Consider the following 19,054-nt stretch of genomic DNA (forward strand, 5'->3'; position numbering starts at 1 on the left):
TGTAGAGAAATTTCTAGGAAAAAACAGCTATCATTTTTTTTTTTTGCCTTAGAACTAAGAAGCTGCAGACCCCCCCCCCCAAAAAAAAAAAAAAACCATTTTTCAGCAGGAGCTACCCTGCTGCGAGTCACTCCTGGCTAAGGTGTGGGGCAACATAAATCAGCCTCAGCTGTGTAAACAGAGTGAATCAAGAGATGGATAGCCAGCAGATAAAGTTTTAACCATTTTTTTCTTTTCAACACAAAGCATAGAACAACAGTCATTCAGACAATGAAACAAAGACAGACGTGAATTGACACATGGACATATTGGTGCAGCAAACACAGACAGTACAGAGAAGGTCAAGAACTTGATGTAACCAGAACTAAGAGTATGTCCTGTAGGGGCCAGAGAGAAGGCTGGATGTCTCTGGATTTCCCTCTGTCACTGGGAGAGTTCCAAAATCCATTTTCCCTCTCTCTTGATCTTGCTCTCTCATATCATTTGTATATCTCCCTATATATTTTTTAACTCTTTATTTTATTTTATTTTACTTTATTTTATTTTATTTTATTTTAGTATTTTAAGCCCTAATCCTCTTGCCTGATGCAGTTCTTGACTGTGGACAAATGCCTGTTTAAAATTTTTCTTTTTCACTCCCATTTTCCAATGTCAATCCCTAGTTGATATAAGTGCTGGGCCAATGCTGACTCAGTCTATCTAGCCTGTATCCTTTCACACCTATAGCAACAATTTCAAAAAGATGAAGTTTAAAGCCAGCGCTAGTATGAATACAAAATGTTGCTTACTGTGCCTGATACACCTTCTTCTTAATCTTATTGTAGAGTTCTACCGAGACAGTGTTCTCTCAGTTGGTCCTCCCGTACTCAGGTCCCTGTTCAGGAGCCATCTGTAGCCCCCCCCCCCCCATCTACCCCACCCCTCGTGGCCACACAAACTGGGTTCCTCAGTGGGAGGCTGGAGCTGTAAGGGAGGAAATGGTGAGAGAAGAAATGAGACCAAGACAGATTTCTGATCAAGGCCCAATGTTTACTAAGTGTCTGTGCTTATAAAGGGGGGGGAGGCCCATCCTCTTCCATGCCAGGCTTCTTGATGCTTTATTGCCAAGTTGTTAGCACTAGTCTGCCAGAGCTGTTAGAATTAGGTTGCCAGTTCCACAGGTTTTCCAAAAGGGGCAATGCAGAGAAAGCCAAGTGTATAATAGAAAAACTTGTGTTGAGAGGTTGCGCATATGATACACAGATTATCTCTAGGACTTCTGAACAAGACCAAAACCAAGGTGGGATAGTCATAAAAAGCCACTGGTATATGTTCTTTGGGTTATGGTATAGATCCCTAGTGTATACACAGGAGACTTGTGGAGGTTCTGGAAACATTGAATCAGCAGGACTTGAGATGATGGTTTAGACTGATTAATATTTAGAATTTATTTATTCATGTTTATGTTTAGAAATGGAGCTAATGCCACACTAGTTAGAATGGAATGAATTCTCTGCATTTGAGGCAAATATGAACTTCACAGGTCCAAAATGCATCATTGAACCCAAATCCTGCTATTTCAATTCACCAAGTCTAAAACAGCATCATCACTGGATTGCTTATTTCAACCTAGACTACTCTTCAAGAAAGAAAATAATGATTTTCAGTCTTCCAAATATGGGTTTCCATCCTAGACCATAACTCAGTTTCCCATGATGTCATATTCTGATTAATTTTTTTAATGTTTATAATATTTTATATTTATTTTAATATTTTATTTTATTTTTTAAATTATTATTTTCTCTATTTACATTTCAAATGCTATCCCAAAAGTTCCGTATACCCCCAGATTAATTTTTTTTAAAGAAATAGCATAGTTAAATTATACATAATAAAATGAAACCATGGACTTCTTTCTGATGGGCATTTTGTCTAATTGACTAGTGTCAATTAGCAGAAGCCCAAGGAAATTTGAAAAAAGACAGAAGTCAGAAAATTGGGGCATGAAGTGTCCATGAAATGACAAATACCAAGAGAAGCCTGAGTCAGCTGGAACTCAGGAACAAGCATTCACTCCTGAAATTCACATTGAGCACACTGTCCTGCCCTCTCACCAAACATTTGGATGTTTGCTTCTATCCATGGAACAAGAAAATATTGTTATTTAAGGTGCAGTTTGTGTCACTATGATTGGACAGAGGCCAAGGAAACTAGTCCAGGGTCACAAGCAGGAAGCTGTGACACACATGCCTTGAATAAGTACCATTTGAAATTCCTTCTGAATGCATTATTGCACTGATATCCTCTTTGGTTTGACAGGTTGCCATGACACCAGGAAATATGAAGGCCCCCATGTGTCTGGTAGAAAATAAGAACAAGCACCTGTTGGTGAATCCTAGAGCTATCCATATTCTTAACAATATTTCTCAGCCTGTGGTCGTGGTAGCCATTGTGGGGATGTACCGCACAGGAAAATCCTACCTGATGAATTGCCTGGCTGGTCAGAACCATGGTGAGTGTTTTTCTGGACAGAGGCCAATGTTCCTTCTCCTCATGATTCAGGTTCTTGTGCTAGAGTCACATATGGGAAAGCCATTTCTTCAACCTTGAGTAAGCCACAGGTATCCAATCCTTTTTCTTGTTTTCCTTCTCTTAATGAAATAGCTCATGATGTGCCTCGGGATACCACACAATTTGTTTGAACTTTTTCTTACCTGACTTCTGTAGCTGCATCTCCTCTATTCTGAAAAATGCTTTGGTTTCCATATGAAACATGTCTATCAGAGTAAGGTGACTTTGTTATCTAAAATATAAGAATCCTTCTGGACTCAACAGTGCACCATGAATACCCCATACCTCATTTAACAATTTTTTGGGGGGGTGGTGGTTTGAGATAGGATTTCTCTGTATAGCCCTGGCTGTCCTGGAACTCACTCTGTAGACCAGGCTGGCCTCGAACTCAGAAATCCGCCTGCCTCTGCCTCCCAAGTGCTGGGATTAAAGGCGTGCGCCACCACCCCTGGTCATTTACCAATTTTTAAAGTAAAATTCTATTCTTTCAATTCTTCATCTACTCTCTCATACTTTTATATGTTTCATGTTACCCATCTTCAATTTATTTAAAATGTTAATTTACTCATTTATTTACTGATACATGTCTTCTTTTGAGTGGAGCTGCAAGTATCCCAGAGTGCCCTGGAACTCACTATGTAACTGAAGATGATGTTGAATTGATCTTCCTGTCTCCACTCTTCTCAGTCTTTAAAGTCTGTTTGTTCAGACTCATTTTTGTCATTAAAGCCTTCACTTCATTTGACTCAGAAGATCACCTTTCATTTCCACCTTGGACCCTCACTTCTCGTTGTCCATGTGGCTGACTTCTTGGTTCTTGAAATTGATGTTAAATGAAGCCAAATGCTTATAATGACATGGAGACAACACTATTTTCATTTTGGGGGATGTTCTGCCATGCTGAAATAATATTTTGAAGTTCCTTAGTTGCCTGGTCTATAATATTCATATATATTCTCTTCTCTTCAGGTTTTCCTCTTGGATCTACAATACAGTCTCAAACTAAGGGCATCTGGATGTGGTGTGTTCCTCACCCAACAAAGCCAAGTCATACCCTGATCCTCCTAGACACTGAGGGTCTTGGGGATGTAGAAAAGGTGAGTCATAAAGTGAGTGACAGATAAGGTTACTCTTTCTTTTTCCTTGTATTTTAATAATCTCTTTCAAATTCAACATATAAGATGTAATTTTGCTCTCTAGAACCAAAACTATAGAAGATGCTTTTAACCCCACTTCTATGAACAACAACAACAAATATTATGGTCTGTTACATAAGGCATTTAATTCTTTTTAATAAACTGAATGATTAGATTGCTCTGAACCCATAGCCTTTTAGCAGCCCAGTTTTTGTCCTTTAGAATTAGCCCCAAACAGGGGTGAAGATCGAAAAGATTCTGCTCTGAATACAGTTTCCATAGACATATGTACCAAGTGGCCTTAATCTATTGCTATTGATACATCATTATTTGAACAAGGTGGGCTCCCACGCGAGCAGACATGTGAGGATTTATTGGCATGAACCTCTGAATAAACACCTCTGGAATGTAGGGGCTTGGCAAATAAGGTAGAGAGAAATGGGCACCTTTGTAATCCTCGTTCAATTGCACAGAAGCTATGCTTCAAAAATGATCCCTCTGCCTTGAACTGGAATAATGATTCATATTTCCAAGTTTGCTATGAAGACCCGTCTCATTGCCAGGCTGACTCCTGCAAGGGGTCATTCATGAGCTCTCTCAGAGCCTGAGCCTTAGTCTTCCCTAACATGTGGTCAATTCAGTGCTTTATGGGCTTCATCACAAGCTGATCAGGTTAAAAGTACTCTAAAGAAGCAGAGGGACAATGATTCTTCTCACAAGTTAAGGAAAGCCTTGGCTGTCACCTTCTGGGATACACGAATGGGGCTTTTGGAAGCTAAGTGTAAAAGGCATTTACTATGGATAATTATTAGCTACACAGAGAGTATTCAGCTGGGCTGTGAGAGCACACTTCCAGAGTCTCTATAAAAGCAAACATTCTTAGGTGATTTTTTTTCAAATATCTTTACGCTATGAAATAGATTTTTCTTTTCAATTTTATCTTGCTTTAAGGTTGACTTATAAGGAAGATATACAATTCTCTTGGTCTTTATATCATTCCAAAGTGGAATTATGGATCCTATTTCCCTTTTGAACTAGACACCAAAGTTATCTTCCCTTTATTTAAAAATTTTATTCTTTAGTACAGCTTATACTATTGGTTTTATACTAGTACTTTTAAATTTTGCTACCTGGAAAAAATACATTTTTCACCAAAAATTCCATGGAAAATCTTCTAGCAATCAATTTTTGTTTTGCATTTACTTAAGTGCTCAGTGCTAAATTTTACATACCATTCACAGAAAATATAATTTCTGTATTATGCTATAATTTAGGCAGTAGTATAATTTACATAAAGAAGATAGGATGATAGCCTGATTTTTAAGATCCTTTGTCACCTCGCCCCAGAATTCACCATTCAATCTTTTACCCTCTGCAGTAGCACACAAATTTACTCTCTGCTGACTGGATGTATTTCCTCAGTGCAGTTTAAAATGTTGTTTTTATCTAGAAGATGCTGCTATGCTGGCTTCTACCTCCATGATAGCATTAATCTGTCATATATATTTATTCCAAAAAGTTCTTAACAGTTATCAGTAGGCTTCCACAATATCTTCGCCAGGGCTCTTTTGCTAATGCTTATACCTATATTCAGTTGATATGGCAAGGTCTTGCAGTTCTCTTATCCATTAATAGAAAAGCTCACGTTTGCTGAATGAATCTTATAGATTTGCCAATCTCATTACTTTCAGTGAAGTATAAGGACAGCATAAAATATCTGGTTGACATAAGTTGTTGTCTTGTCTGCTTGTTGTCTTTAACTGGATATAATTGGTGGTCTCAGTTGTGTCAAGCATATAGATAGGAGTCAAATATATGCTGACTACTGAATAATTGCTAGCACCCTCAACTGAACATCTAACTTTACTCCAGATACCAGCCTAGGTTTTATAGTATGTAGTGTGTTAATCCATGTCATCATAAAATTTAAACAAAGGAAAGAGAATGCTTTAAAGAGAATATCATTAAATTTTTATTATGACAAAAATATAACAATAGTAACAACGAATCCTAATGCAATAGTTAAAGCTGAAATGTGTGTTCATGTCCTTACAACTTGCTCCTCAGAAGAACTAATAGATTACTTGAAATAATAGGTGAAAGCTCAAGCAAACAATGATCTCGATGAGCTTTAAATGAGAATTAAGGAAAGAGTTAGCTCCCAAGACCGTTACCTGTGTGCCTTCTAGGGTGACCCTAGGAATGATGCCTGGATCTTCGCCCTGGCTGTGCTTCTGAGCAGCACTTTTGTTTACAACAGCATGAGCACCATCAACAATGATGCCCTGGAGAAGCTGCAGTATCCTTCAAAGAGCCAAGGTTCTATCTTCTACTGAGGAACTTTGAGGAATAAGAGTTTGGTGTGGCTGAGTTGCTACTGGCACATCAGATAGGACAGAAAAACAAAATGTTTATACTTACCCTTTTAATAAAGGAATTATGATTTGGGGTTCCTTTTCCTTATCTGGTTCCTGGTTATGTGACAAAACTCACAGAGCTCATCAGATCAAAGTCCTCCCCAAGATCTGATGGGATAGAGGATAGTAGAGAATTTGTGGGCTTCTTTCCAGACTTTATCTGGATTGTACGGGACTTCACTCTGGAGCTGAAGCTGGATGGTCACTGCATCACGGAAGATCAGTACCTGGAGAATGCCTTGAAGTTGGTTCCAGGTATCAGAGCTTGAACTGGGTACAGAGTGTCCTACTATGGGGGATGGGTCCACTCAGAATTTCTGTCATGTCTGGAGTAACATGGGCATTTGAGGCTAGACTGAAGTCTTTAGAAGTGGGAACTGGAGCAAGATTCTGCTGAAGGGACCCTGATATAGTGGCCTCTTGTGAGGCTATGCCAGTGCCTGGCAAACACAGAAGTGGATGCTCACAGTCAGTTATTGGATGGAACNCAGGGCCCCCAATGGAGGAGCTAGAGAAAGTACCCAAGGAGCTGAAGGGGGATGCAACCATGTTGGTGGAACAACAATATGAACTAACCAGTACCCCCTGAGCTCGTGTCTCTAGCTGCATATGTAGCAGAAGATGGCATAGTCGACCATCATTGGGAAGAGAGGCCCCTTGGTCTTGCAAACTTTATATGACCCAGCACAGGGGAATGCCAGGGCCAAGAAATGGGTGTGGGTGGGTAGGGGAGCAGGGGAAGGGGGAGGGTATGGGGAACTTTCGGGATAGCATTTGAAATGTAAACAAATAAAATATCGAATAAAAAAAAGAAGTGGGAACTGTGAGTTGGGTGAAAATTCTTAAGGTTAGGAGTTAACCTCAAGAAGAGCAGTCAACTTGTACTTTACCCATGATGTACCTTGGCATCAAATGAGAAAAGAGGAAATGTTTTGAAAGCCAAGCATTTCTCTCTGCTCCCTTGACTCCTGCTTTTGTTGTAGAAGACAACTGTATCGCTATTTGTTAGACACAAGGTCTCAACAAAATGCTGCCTGTTGAAATAATCTATATCACATATTGAATCTAATTGTTCCAAAGTAGAAATACAACTTTCTCAAACTTGTATTAATATATTCTCCATAAAATCATTTAATTTTAAAAGAATAAGCGCAAAGAAAACCATCTCCTCAACTTATACCATTTTCCCATTTCAAATATATTTAAACCCATCAGAACCGCATGTAACCATCTCCATTATGACTTCCTTCGTAACACAGGTTTTTGTTATGGTTTCAAGCAATGGGTTCAATGTGTTCTATCTAAACAGCAATGTCACTGATGAAACTGTCAGAGAAACACCAATTCTCCTTCATGCCTTCACTCTTTTCCATTCCTGTAGTTAGCAAACATTTTGAAGCTATTGTTTGAGGATAAGCAGGACCAACTGCTATCAATTTCTATAAAGTCCTGATCTGTGAGTTTGAAGAAAAGTGGCTCATCTTCGTATTAGTCTTTAAAAAAAAACTTATTATTTTATTTATTAGATATTTTCTTTATTTACATTTCAAATGCTATCATGAAAGTTCCCCATACCCTCCCCCTTCCCCTGCTCCCATACTCACCCACACCCACTTATTGGCCCTGGCATTCCCCTGTTCTGGGTCATATAAAGTTTGCAAGACCAAGGGGCCTCTCTTCCCAATGATGGTCTACTATGCCATCTTCTGCTACATATTCAGCTAGAGACACGAGCTCTGAGGGTACTGGTTAGTTCATACTGTTGTTTCACCTATAGGGTTGCAGCTCCTTGGGTACTTTCTCTAGATCCTCCACTGGGGGCCCTGTGTTCCATCCAATAGCTGACTGTGAGCATCCACTTCTGTGTTTGCCAGGCACTAGCATAGCCTCACAAGAGGCCGCTATATCAGGATCTCTTCAGCAGAATCTTGCTGGCATGTGCAATAGTATCTGGGTTTGGTGGCTGATGATGGCATGGATCCCCGGGCTGGGTAGCCTCTGGATAGTCCATCCTTTCATCTTAGCTCTAAATTTTGTCTCTATCAATACCCTACCATGGGTATTTTGTTCCCTATTCTAAGGAGGAATAAAGTATCCACATGATGGTCTTCCTTCTTGGTTTTCTTTTGTTTTGTAAAATGTATCTTGGGTATTCTAAGTTTCTGGACTAATATCCACTTATCAGTGAGTNCATATCTAGTGACTTCTTTTGTNATTGGGTTACCTCATTAAGGATGATATCCTCCAGATACATCCATTTGCCCAAGAATTTCATAAATTCATTGTTTTTGATAGCTGAGTAGTACTCCATTGTGCAAATGTACCACAGTTTCTGTATCCATTCCTCTATTGAGGGACATCTGGGTTCTTTCCAGCTTCTGGCTATTATAAATAAGGCTGCCATGAACATAGTGGAGCATGTGTCCTTATTACCAGTTGGAAGATCTTCTGGGTACCCAGAAGAGGTATTGCTGGATCCTCCTGTAGTACTATGTCCAATTTTCTGAGGAACCACCAGACTGATTTCCAGAGTGGTTGTACAAGCTTGCAATCCCACCAGCAATGGAAGAGTGTTCTTCTTTCTCCACATCCTCTCCAGCATTTAGCTCCCTTGTCAAAGATCAAGTGACCATAGGTTTGTGGGTTCAGTGAGAGCCCTCCAGGGCACACACCTCCTCTGTCAGGGAAGGTGCCCGTATATCTGGAGCCAGAAATGGAGTATGTTCAGAAGCTGTGTCGCTTCTGTAGTCCGCCCTCTCCCAGGCAATGCACTGGAGCAAAGCTGGCTCTTTTACCACCTCCAGCAGTGAAAACCCTCCTGGGCGGACACCTCTCCTCTGGCGGGAAAGGTGCAGGATGTCTGGAGCCAGAAACGGGATCTGTCCCAGAAGCTGGGTTGCTTCTGCAGGCCGCCCTCTCCCATATTAATCTTAAAAGTAGTGATGCCTTTAGGGTTTTCTTTCTACATTTGCACTATAAAATTGCTTCTCGTTTTAAAACTCATTTTAGAATCATAGAGGTATTGTCATGAATGAAACTGTGAACAATATAGATTTAAAGTTTACTTTTCAGTCAACAATGCACTAATTCAGTAATAATTTCATTAAAAAAGTCACTTATTACCCCAAACCACATCCAGGATTAGAATGCTTTAGAACTAGTAATAATTTTAGCCTCAAATATCTGCATAGATAATTCCTTGCTTCAAGCCTGATTTACAGAGAAATATGGGCCATCAATTTTTAAAAGATGTGAGTGTTATCCTCCAGGTTTGCATATAATAATTTTCAAAAACTAATAAAAATACCTATGTCCAGTACATGGCCAACACAGAATGATCTTTTGCTAGTTTTGAAAGCCTTACAATGCTTTCTGTATGAATCTTTTAGCATTTCAAATCTTTTGCTTATATATTATGGTTCCCAATACTTTTTGTATTGATCTTCTGTGTATGTTGCAGTGTTTGTACGTGTTTTATGTGACTTTTCTCTGATTTTTTTTTTCTGTTTGCTTTCTTTGTCCCATTCTAGTCTGTTTTTTATTTTATCATTATCATCATCATTATTATCAATATTATTATCATGGGTCGGTTTGTTTTCTAATGAGAGAGGAAAAGAAAGAGTGTGGATTTGTATGAGTGGGGAAATGCAGAGGATCTGGAGGCAGGTGGGGGAAGGGAAACTATAATCAGAATATAGTCTAAAAAACAAATATATTTCAATATATTAATACAATTACATTATGTTATATAAAATTATATATAAAGATATATAAAATATGATATTTATAATTATACATAATTTTATCATATATTTAAAAAATATACTATGTGATAAATACATGTAATATATTTATATAATAATAAACAATGCAAATATGTTTATATTTACAAATATTTATATATAAGATGTAATATTGAAATTAATATAATAAAATAAAACCAATGTAAATCATTACTAACTTAGTTGATGAAGTGCTAACCTATGATATGGAAGGCCCTAGGATTGGTGTCCAGTACCTTCTAATCTATGTTTGTTAACACACGCCTGTAGTTTGACACTCAGCAGGTGGTGGTACAAGAGCAGGAGTTATAGGTCATCCTTGATTACATAGTGAGTCCTGGGCAAACTAGCCTAGTCTTTAATCCTTGTATGAAAACCAAAACCAACTAAGGATACAACCAATCAACCCCCCTGCCCCCCTGTGCCCAATCAAAACTATAACTTTTCTTTTTTTTACCCCACCATATATGCCTTTTGGACTATGTGTTTTTCATCTTCCTCAGGGCAGGATCCCCAAACCGGGACATCCAACTGGCCCAGGCAGTGCATCAGACAATTTTTTCCCAGGAGGAAGTGTTTTGTCTTTGACTGGCCAGTAAGTGACCCACAACTCTTAGCCAAGATTGAGAGTATCCCAGAAAGTCAACTGAACCCTAAATTTCGGGATCAACTGAAGACTTTTAATTCTCATATCTTCACCCATGCAACTGTCAAGAGACTTGGAGAGGGGATTCTGGTCACTGGAAATCGTGAGTCATGTTTGCAAAGCTTACATCTTCTCTGGGTCAGTACATAGTGAAGTCTGGGTTCTTGGCTAGAATTGTCAGTACTTTCATTTACCATACAGGAATGTGGGAATGCAGAAGTGTGTGTCATACATGGAAATTCACATTTCTTTATTTACATCTCTCTGCTTAGGAAAGAGTGAAACCTGCATAGTGATAAGTCATGAAAGTTAATGGCTTCTCAAGAGGGATGTAAACCTTGTTTTATGGTGGATGTTTTGATACAGAGCTATAATCCTAGCTACATAGGATGCTGAGGTAGTGGGAATCCCAAGTTTGATGCCAGCCAAGGCTACAGTTGTCTGAGGCTAAGAAACAGGCTGAAGAACAGGGAGCTGAGTTCAGTAGAGCAGCAAGTGCTAGTGGGTGGAGGCCCTGACTCAGTTCCCCAAACCAGAAGAAATGACTAACCAACATGCCAATTACATAAGTTGGCAAATAGATATAGAACAGGGCTGGAGAAACAGCGCAAAGGAAGTTTAGTTACTCCAATGCAAGGTAGGCCAGTGGATTAATGCTCGAATCACAAAAGCAATTAATTAATAAATAGATAAAGTTGATAAATATAAAATAGAGCTGTGGGTATCATATCAGGTCATAGGTTGAATCCCCCGTGTCATAGCCCATCACCCATCCAACTAAAGATGTCATTTAATTTATGTGAGTCAGAAAAGACACAGCAGGCCTTGATTGGATGGTTAGTGAATGAGTCAGAAACAAATTTGAACTTAATCTTCCATACAGAGCAGACTTTCTGGACATGGGAACTCCACAGTATCCCCATGTGATGATAGGCTGTATCAACCTCTCTCACTGCCTTGAAACTCTTGACTTTCTTAGACAAAGGCTCCATATTTTCATTTGGAAATGGACTCAGAAATTAAAGAATTCATTCTACGTAATAGACTGCTTCATTCATTTTGATGGGGAAGTATACTAGGAATCTTGTGAACTAGCTGCTTTAATTATTAATTTCATTTTGTAGTGGGGGTGAAGAACAATAAAAACAAATACATAAGAAAAGCAATTGTGCATTTTACACAAATGGATTCATAGAAGCAGGATGAGGATGATGACAAGGAGGAGGATAAAGGGAAGAAATGAGAAGATTGTATTCAGTACAGTGGGGCTTCTGAGGATGTGGGCTACCACATCTTATAAAATAGGGAATGAAAGATTTCCAGTGTATCCTCCATGTGATGTTTGCCTAGGACTGGGGAATCTAGTGCAGACCTACGTGGATGCCATCAACACTGGGACAATACCTTGCTTGGAGAATGCAGTGACAACCCTGGCTCAGCGTGAGAACTCAGCAGCTGTGCAGAAGGCAGCTGACCACTACAGTGAGCAGATGGCCCAGCGAATGAGGCTCCCCACAGACACGCTCCAGGAGCTGCTGGATGTGCATGCAGCCTGTGAGAAGGAAGCCATTGCTGTCTTCATGGACCACTCCTTCAAGGATGAGCAGTGGAAGTTCCAGAAGCAGCTTCTGGTGATGTACCTTAGCATTTATTTTTACTGATGCCCAGCCTTCTGCCATATGGCTCCGATCTGTTGTTTGATTCTGTGCTGCATCCTTATAATAAAGGAGCCTGGGTTCTTATTGGTAATGGGTTTTTCAGCAAAACTCCGCCCCTTTCTCTATTAGATGCTTTTCATTTTTAAAAATTCTTCTTTTAAAGTGTATGGGTGTTTTGCCTGTGTACCATAAGCGTGTGGTGTCTATGAAGGTTAGAAGAATGCATTAGATCTCTTGTGTCTGGAATTATACCTGGTTGTAAGATGCCATGTGGATGCTTGGAACTAAATCTTGGTCCAGTGGAAGAGCAGTCATTGTTCTTGACTGCTGAGCCATCTCTATAGTTCAAGTTCATTTTTATTGCTATAGAATAAATTGATATATTGTTAATGTATTTAAAATAGGTACTTATAAGTCACAGTTTTTCAAGTCAGGTGCAGCATTGTGTGTATGGGTGTCTGCTCAGTGTAGTGCAATCTTGAATCCAGTGCAAGAAGGTCTTTTCTAGAGGCTCTAGAATCCTCACTGTCTTTACTGTGTCAGGGAAGCAGTTTGCCCTTCCCTTCTCATCTCTGTGGGTTTTCTTGTCTACAATCAACTGTAGAAAAGTGACTTTGGCAGATTCCTATAGTTGAGTAAGTACTCTTTCTTTCTTTCTTTCTTTCTTTCTTTCTTTCTTTCTTTCTTTCTTTCTTTCTTTCTTTCTTTCTTCCTTCCTTCCTTCCTTCCTTNCCTCCCTCCCCCCTCTCTTTCTTTCTTTCTTTCTTTCTTTCTTTCTTTCTTTCTTTCTTTCTTTCTTTCTCTCTCTTCCTTCCTTACTTTCTCTCTTTCTTTTACCCTTTGACAAAGTTTAAATATGAACCCCTAAGAATGTTAAATGTTTATTTTCTTATATGCTTTCCAAACAGTAATGTGATGTCTGTCAATCTCAGAACTGATGAACTGTTATTTCTCTTTAAAGTGTTACTATAAATAAATGAGTTCACATATCCTTCAGGGAGTTAACACATGAAGCTTTTGAGGTTATGACTGTCCTTCTTGGTCAGCAAACTTCATCTTTTGAAGTCAATCCATGCTGTAAAGTGATGGTGTCCAGAATTAATGTCCATCATTTTCTGGATGATGTTGGGTGTAGATGTACCTTATGACAGAGGCACAATTCTGATGTCCAGAGACACTGTCATAATGTTTCTATTTTACTCTGTCTCTGAAGACTCTAAAAATTACATTCATCATCCACAGTGAGCAGAGCAGCTACACTGTAATTTACAAGTATAAATGAATGTAAAGTTAAAGGAACACAAGTTTCTTTAATGTCACATCCGTTATTCTCATTAAAGGAATTCACAAGGCACTCAATTCTCTGTTCATCACAAACCTACTCAGAACTGAGAGGTGGATTTTCTGTGCAGAGATTTTCACCCACCCAAAGCTCATTCTCCAAGGAAGCTCAGTCCAAGCAGGTTTTATGTTGACTCATTATTGATGCAAGAAAACTGTGTATCTTAGTAAGCAAACTGCACCAGAGTGCACTGCCACTGAACCTGAGGCCAAGGAAATAACAGGTTTCCAGAAATCACTCAGCATATTTCTTTGTTTTCCAGAACTCAACACAGGATATCTTCCCTTGTTTCTTATTTCTTTGGTTTCCTTCTCTAAAATCAACTATAGAAAAGTAATTTTCAAGAATCAGTGTAATTGCATAAACTTGATGTCTTAAAGACCACCAGAGTTTATAAGAAAATGGCTGTCTATCATTTTATGGCCATGGTTCTCAACCTGTGTGTTTTGACTCCTTTGAGGACTGAAGGAACCTTCATAGAGGATGCATATGTGATATGCTGAATATCAGATATTTACATTATTGTTCATACCAATAGCAAAATTAATATTCAAGTAGCAACAAAAATAATTTTATGGTTAGTGTCAGCACAACATAAGGAACTGAATTAAATGGTCATGCATGAGGAAGGTTGAGAACTACTGTTTTATGGGATGTTATGGCACAAAGATACAAGGAAAGAGACTCTAGTAGCTTAATCTATCTTCAGTCTTTCTATTGATATCTTACAATTGACAAAAATGTGTTAATTCATACTGAAGAAAACAGTCCCTTAGTAATTCATAAGTATCCACCTTAGTATTGTCATCTTTTAACTTCATATCCTTCATTCTCCTTGAAGGAATCTATGAAGCATTGACTATCCTCTCTGTTCATAACAAACCTACTCAGGTCTGTCAGGTGGATTTCCAATGCAGATACTTTGACCCATACCAAAGCACATTCTCCTAAGGAAGCTATGTCCCCTCCTGGTTGAACTTTGCACTCATTATTGATTTGTAGAAACCTCTTCATCCTAGCAGATGTAAAAGAACACAGATTTCATCCCCAATAGCTTCAATGACTTAGCTGTTGAGCTTAAGGCCAAAGAAATTAGAAATGTTTACAGAAGTCATTCGCTGTGACCATAAGTAAGATAGCCAATTCCCTACTCATCCTGTCCCAGTCCACTCTGGGACTGTCACATTGCTCTGTCCAGAACAACCACAGTGGCACCTTTCTTCTAATAGCCTACTTGATTTGTTTTTCCCTTCTCTCCCGGCAGGGCATCATACAGGAAGGGAAGGAAACTTTCATGCGACAGAATGAAGCAGCATCTCTCAGTCACTGCCAGACTGAGCTGGACAAGCTCTCAGAGTCCTTGAGGGAGAACATCTCATGTGGAGCTTTCTGTGTTCCCGGGGGCCACAATCTCTACTTAGAGGCCAGAAAGAAGGTTGAGCAGGACTATGAGCAAGTGCCCAGGAAGGGAGTGAAGGTGAGTGATAAGGGCAGACATAGTTGTGCAGCTAGGGCATAGCTAGAGCTGGAACTACTGCTCCCGGTTTCTAAGAGCACACAGGCTTTTATAAAGCGAAAGCAGAGTGAATATATCATGGCCATTCTAGTCTCTAGATACACAAAATTCTGAATAATATTAAATAACTTCTAAATATTAGTTTCGTTTGGAGGTGAGATTTATAACATAAATCAAAGAGAAAGAGAACATTGATTTATTGAATTATCTGTTAATTTTTTATCAGAGTATATATATTATTACAGGAAAAAATTTTTATTGTTTTATGATTTTAGATGACACTGACAATAGAGTGTGCTTGTTAAACATGAACTAGTTATCAAACTTAAAGAGGTAGAGACAACAGTAGAGATGAAGATGATGGTGGTGGTGATGATGATGATGGTGATGGTGATGGTGCTAACATATTGAGAGCTCATTTCCTAAATTGAGTCAATGTTGTTTTCGTCATTGGAATATCAGTTTAAAACTCAGGGTCAGAATGAAATACTTCTTCATAATATTTCCATTGTGCAGTTGAGGGATTGATGAACAGAGAAGCTCACATAGACTTGCCAAAGGAGCACGGCTGCTTCATTCAGAGTGAAGCAATCATACAAACGAGAAAGGAGTATACAGTCCAGATCCACAGTGACCATATAAGTGAGGCTATTCAAATGGCCCATGTCCCACCCTGAGTCCTATTGAATGGATCTAAAAGATGGCAGAGGCAGTTACTATGGCCATAGTTTGTGTGGCTCTTAACTCTGAAGGATAGATTACTACATCTCTAATGCTTACTATAGCTCTAAAGCACATGCCCTTTCTCACACACAACTCATCTGATTTTAAGCATATGCATGCTCAATTGTGCATAAGCATAAGATGCTAAGTGTGGTTATTCTTCATAAAGAAGACAAAGTTTGCCAGACAGCACTGTGCAGGCACTAAAAGCAACTTGAATCCAGATTGGCCTTTCAGTCCTATTGGATGTATGCATAGGTGTACAGTTGAATAAAACCTTAATGGCATGATTGATGTAGGGGTGAAGACACTTGGAAAGGAGTGTATGTGTAGTCAGTGCAGGAATACAACAGGAGGAACACAACACAAGGAACACGGTAGGAGGATCTGAGGTAATAGGAGCATTGTCTAAAGAGGAGTATGTGTGCATATCAAATGAAGGCAAAGGAAACAGGTTGGCAAGAGCATCATTACAAGAAGGGGAGGAATGTAAACCCTAAAGCAAATAAGGTCCAGGATTCCTAGTCTATTTCCTTAACCTCCCAATGTCTTATGTACCTGTGGAACCATGAGGCTAGAGAGCTAGCCGAAGCCTTTTACAGAGGGTTTTATTTTTTAATCATAGAACGTAGATGTGAACTAAAAGCAGGATTCAAATACTTTGGACAAGGTAGTAATTTCATAGAATGATAACTCTTCCATCAGAAAACTACATCCTTGCTGTTTAAGGTTTTCTCTCTTTTGGTACCAAGGCAAGTGAGGTCTTCCAGAACTTCCTGAAGTCTCACATCACTGTGGAGGCATCCATCTTGCAGTCAGACAAAGCTCTTAGTGATGGACAGAGAGCAATGGCAGGTACAGAGGAGGGATCAGCTCTTCAAGACTTCCTGTAGAACCCCATGACTGATGGGTAGTAAGATCCCCCAGACAATGACCTCCCTCCTGCATCCTCTAATAGATCTGCAAACTATGATTGGGACTAGTGTTGCATGCCTAGTCAGTCAGTGCATCTCCAGCATGTAGGGTATCATTGCATGGTGATGTGAAATTGCAGAGAGTTTTCATGTGGAAATCAGCCTGATCTCTGGGATCAGGATAGGTAGATCTCAGTTCTGACTGTCCTTTCTTCCTTCTCTTAAATCCTTGTGGGACAGATGAGAAAGCCAAGAAAGAGGCAGCTGAGAGGGAAGTGGAGCTAATGAGGCAGCAACAGAAGAAGCAAGAGCTAGAAATTGAGGCTCAAATGAGAAGCTTTACAGAAAACATGGCTCAGCTGAAGAAGAAGATGGAGATGGAAAAGGAGAAACTTCTGAGAGATCAGAAGAGGGTTCTGGACCAGAAGATGAAGGTGAGTCTTGATGGGATGGAAACATGACTGACCATGGCTCCCCTGGAGGGAACAATATGATGTCAAGGATATCATGATTCCAGATAGAACCCTCAATGACATGTGAACATGAAAACCTCAGATCCACCTCTATCCTGGTGAAATCCTTAATGATAAAGACTCACTACCTTCTGTGGTATTAGTAACCTATGTTGGAGTGAAAAAAGAAAACATTCCCCAGGGGCCACTCTTTTGTGCTTTAGAGCAGCCTTATTTTATTTCACTTGAAAAATACTTCAGTCCACCACTTCAGGAATTCTTAGCACAACAGTAAAGGATACCAGTTTTCAATGATCTGGTTAGTTAGGATATGAATCTGAGGCTCTGAATCCTGAAGTGTCTGTTTCCAGAGCTGGTTGCTGCATTCTACAGAGCTAGAGTACAATACAAATCTTTCTTGACAGCTTCACTCTCAGGGGCAACAGTTAGTTACCATCATTTGTTAGACAAATGGGGTTGGCTTGGCTCAGTGAAGTTGAGAAGGGATGGGAGTTAAACCCTCAGCACCCCCTCCCAGATGTTGTACATTAGTCCATAGTTCTCAGGGTTGTCATAACCCCAAGTCTCCTTCATCCCAGGGAGAGAATTGTAACTCATTTCAGCCATAGCTACTCTCTTCAGGTGAAAGTTTGAGGTTTGGACAAACTTGTCAAATTCTATTTTTCATAAGGTGGTGGAAACATGTACACATTTGCTCAGCTGCTGATGCTGCTATTATGCAATACCAATTAAGTATATTCTGAAAATGGACTGTCTGTTTTTGTTAGGCCCTAAAAGAACTACTTCTTGAAGAAGTTGAAGAGAAATGTGATGGTTTAAGAAGAGAAATAAAGCTAAGAGAAGAAGAGATTGAAGCCCTGAAATATAGTCCAATTCAGAATATCTTTGAGGCAGCTGCCAATATACTAACTGTATTTCCTTTGGTATATAAAATAGGGATGGAGATTCTTAGCACATATATCGTATGATGAGTCATCAAGTCAAGTACAATAAGAAGCCTTCATATGTGATAGCAATATTCGTTTTTTTTCCAATTTTTATTAGGTATTTACTTCATTTACATTTTAAATGCTATCCCCAAAGTCCTCTATACCCCCCCTCCACTCCCCTACCCACCCACTCCCCCTTCTTGGCCCTGGTGTTCCCCTGTACTGGGGCATATAAAGTTTGCAAGACCAAGGGGTCTCTCTCCCCAGTGATGACCAATTAGGCCATCTTCTGTTACATATGCAGCTAGAGACACGAACTCTGGGGGTGCTGGTTAGTTCATATTGTAGTTCCACCTATAGAGTTGCAGACCCCTTTAGCTCCTTGGGTACTTTCTCTCGCTCCTCTATTAGGGGCCCTGTGTTCCATCTGATAGCTGACAGTGAGCATCCACTTCTGTGTTTGCCTGGCACTGGCATAGCCTCACAAGAGGCCGCTATATCAGGGTCCTTTCAGCAAAATCTTGCTGGTGTATGCAATAGTGTCTGTGTTAGGCGGCTGATTATGGGATGGACCCCTGGGTGGGCATTTTTTGGATGGTCCACCCTTTCATCTCGGCTCCAAACTCTGTCTCTTTAATCCCTTCCATGGGAGTTTTGTTCCCAATTCTAAGAAGGGGCTAAGTGTCCACATTTTGGTCTTCGTTCTTCTTGAGTTTCATGTGTTTTACAAATAGTATCTTGGGTATTCTAGGTTTCAGGGCTAGTATCCACTTATCAGTGAGTGCATCTTATGTGAGTTCTTTTGTGATTGAATTACCTCACTCAGGATGATGCCCTCCAGATCCATCCATTTGCTGAGGAATTTCAAAAATTCATTGTTTTTAATAGCTGAGTAGTACTCCATTGTGCAAATGTACCACATTTTCTGTACCCATTCCTCTGTTGAGGGACATCTGGGTTCTTTCCAG

General features: G+C 39.6%; 1 protein-coding gene across 1 annotated transcript in view; it reads left to right on the plus strand.

Moving 5' to 3' along the window:
• LOC110314790 (guanylate-binding protein 4-like) overlaps positions 1 to 18,249 on the plus strand; it is a gene marked incomplete at its 5' end in the record, with an annotated part of 39,918 nt that extends 21,669 nt beyond the window's left edge. Inside the window, 10 exons of the mRNA XM_021189011.2 lie at positions 2,299 to 2,491; positions 3,520 to 3,647; positions 5,876 to 5,985; positions 6,162 to 6,358; positions 10,389 to 10,634; positions 11,882 to 12,162; positions 14,796 to 15,008; positions 16,523 to 16,625; positions 16,925 to 17,118; positions 17,925 to 18,249. Coding sequence (XP_021044670.2) covers positions 2,299 to 2,491; positions 3,520 to 3,647; positions 5,876 to 5,985; positions 6,162 to 6,358; positions 10,389 to 10,634; positions 11,882 to 12,162; positions 14,796 to 15,008; positions 16,523 to 16,625; positions 16,925 to 17,118; positions 17,925 to 18,125 — 1,866 coding nt within the window. The remainder of the gene's footprint in view (positions 1 to 2,298; positions 2,492 to 3,519; positions 3,648 to 5,875; positions 5,986 to 6,161; positions 6,359 to 10,388; positions 10,635 to 11,881; positions 12,163 to 14,795; positions 15,009 to 16,522; positions 16,626 to 16,924; positions 17,119 to 17,924) is intronic.
• Between the last annotated feature and the right edge of the window lie 805 nt (positions 18,250 to 19,054).

The sequence above is a fragment of the Mus pahari genome, unplaced genomic scaffold, assembly GCF_900095145.1.
Source record: "Mus pahari unplaced genomic scaffold, PAHARI_EIJ_v1.1 scaffold_8897_1, whole genome shotgun sequence".
NCBI lineage: Eukaryota > Metazoa > Chordata > Mammalia > Rodentia > Muridae > Mus > Mus pahari.